Source organism: Calidris pugnax, unplaced genomic scaffold (assembly GCF_001431845.1).
Source record: "Calidris pugnax isolate Ruff unplaced genomic scaffold, ASM143184v1 scaffold8, whole genome shotgun sequence".
NCBI classification, from domain to species: Eukaryota; Metazoa; Chordata; class Aves; order Charadriiformes; family Scolopacidae; genus Calidris; species Calidris pugnax.
This window is the reverse complement of record NW_015090830.1, coordinates 4,562,172-4,563,632: the sequence shown is the minus strand read 5'-3', so window position 1 is coordinate 4,563,632 and position 1,461 is coordinate 4,562,172. Positions and strand designations below refer to the sequence as shown.

Here is a 1,461-nt window from a genome sequence, read left to right as displayed (position 1 = left end):
CAGCCTGTCAACAGGCTCCCCGCTCCTCCCTTCCCCTCCCGAGCCTCCGCACCGAGCCTGCCTTCCCAGCCCGGCAGCGCCCGGCAGCCGAGGCAGGGACGCCCCTTAACGTGGGCTTCGCTTTTTGTCTCTTCCCTCCCCGCTACCGACACCCGCCGCCCCCTCCCAGCCCCTGCCCTCGGCCGCCACCCAGCAGCACGGCACCGGCGGAGCCCCACCGGCGGCGCCTCGCCTTTTATAGCGGTGTCATCCCTGCCCGTCTCCCCGGGGGGCCCGGGCCAGCGCACTCCGCGGCCCGCCCCCCGACACCGAGGGCTGCCCGCACCCGCGGCGGGATGCTGTCGGGGGGACCCCTGTCCGCCCGGCTCCAGTAACGCGCCCGTTATCGGGCCGGCACGGGAGGGAGAGTCGCACCTGTCACGGGCCACACCGCCTCGGGGCAGCACCCGGTCCCAGCACCCGCCCCGGCCGGGCCGCCCGCCCGCCGCACCCGTTTTCACGCCGCGTGTCTGCCGGCAAAGGGTGGTGTCCCGCCCGTCACTTGCCGGGCCCGAGTGGGAGCCTCGCTGCCCCCTCCCCGGCAGGGGACACGGTGGGGCTCGGCTTTCTTCCCCGCTGCCGCCCGGACAGGCCGCCCCTGTGCGGGCCGGGCCCCGCACCGCCGCCTCCCCGAGGAACGGGGGCACCGCCGAGGCGGCTCTGCCGGCGAGGGGAGGGTGAGCCTTCCCCGGGGCCACCTGACAAAGCCGGCCGCCCTCTCCCCCTCTTCCCAGCTCCGGGAGGAAGGCGCCGCTTCCCTCCACCTTTCGCCGGCCGCGGCCTCGCCGCTGCCCCCTTCCTCCCTCTCCCCGGCGCCGGGACGGGGCCGCACTCACCGGATCGGAAGAACGCCGCGATGTCCGCCGAGTCCTTGGCCGCCTCCTCGGCCCCTTCCCCCGCGCCGCTGCCGGCCGCGGTGGCGGCGGCGGCGGCGGAGGAGGCGGCGGTAGCGGCGCTGCTCATGGCTGCTGCGTGCGGCGGCGGCGGCTCCTCCGGGCGAGACCCACCGCCAACCCCACCGCGGGTGCCGGCTTCACCTCCGGGCGGCGGCGGCCGTTAGGGCGGCAGCCGGAGCGGGCGAGCGATGCGGGGCGGCGGCAGCGGCGGGTAAGCGCAGGGACATGAAGGTATGTGCGGAATGGCAGCGCCGGGAGCGCCCACCCCCCGCAGCCACCTAGGAGGCGGCGTGTGCATGCAGGGAGTCGGGGCGGGCGGGCGGGCGGCAGCCGGAGCGCAGACAATCGCGGGAGGAGGAGGAGGAGGGCGACGACGACGACGACGGCATGGGGAGGGCCAGCGGTCCGCGCAGCCGGTGGGCGGAGAAAGAAGAAAGGTTTCCAGCCTTTTTTTTTTTCTTTTCTCCCCTTTTTTTTTTTTTTTTTTTTTTTTTTTTTTTCCGAAGGGGGGGGCCGGGGGAGCAGT

General features: G+C 74.4%; 1 protein-coding gene across 4 annotated transcripts in view; it reads right to left on the bottom strand.

The window, feature by feature from the left end:
- The window catches only part of TRIO (trio Rho guanine nucleotide exchange factor), a 259,879-nt gene extending 258,440 nt beyond the window's left edge, over positions 1–1,439 (bottom strand). For 2 of the 4 annotated variants that reach the window (XR_001411877.1, XM_014940885.1), the window contains exon 1: positions 876–1,437. Coding sequence is in view for 3 of the 4 variants with exons in the window: in XM_014940885.1 (XP_014796371.1) it covers positions 876–1,002 (127 nt within the window). In the remaining variant the exon portion in view is untranslated. Of the gene's footprint in view, positions 1–875 lie in introns of all 4 variants that reach the window. The other 2 variants (XM_014940886.1, XM_014940884.1) reach the window with 2 other exon arrangements.
- Positions 1,440–1,461: the final 22 nt, after the last annotated feature.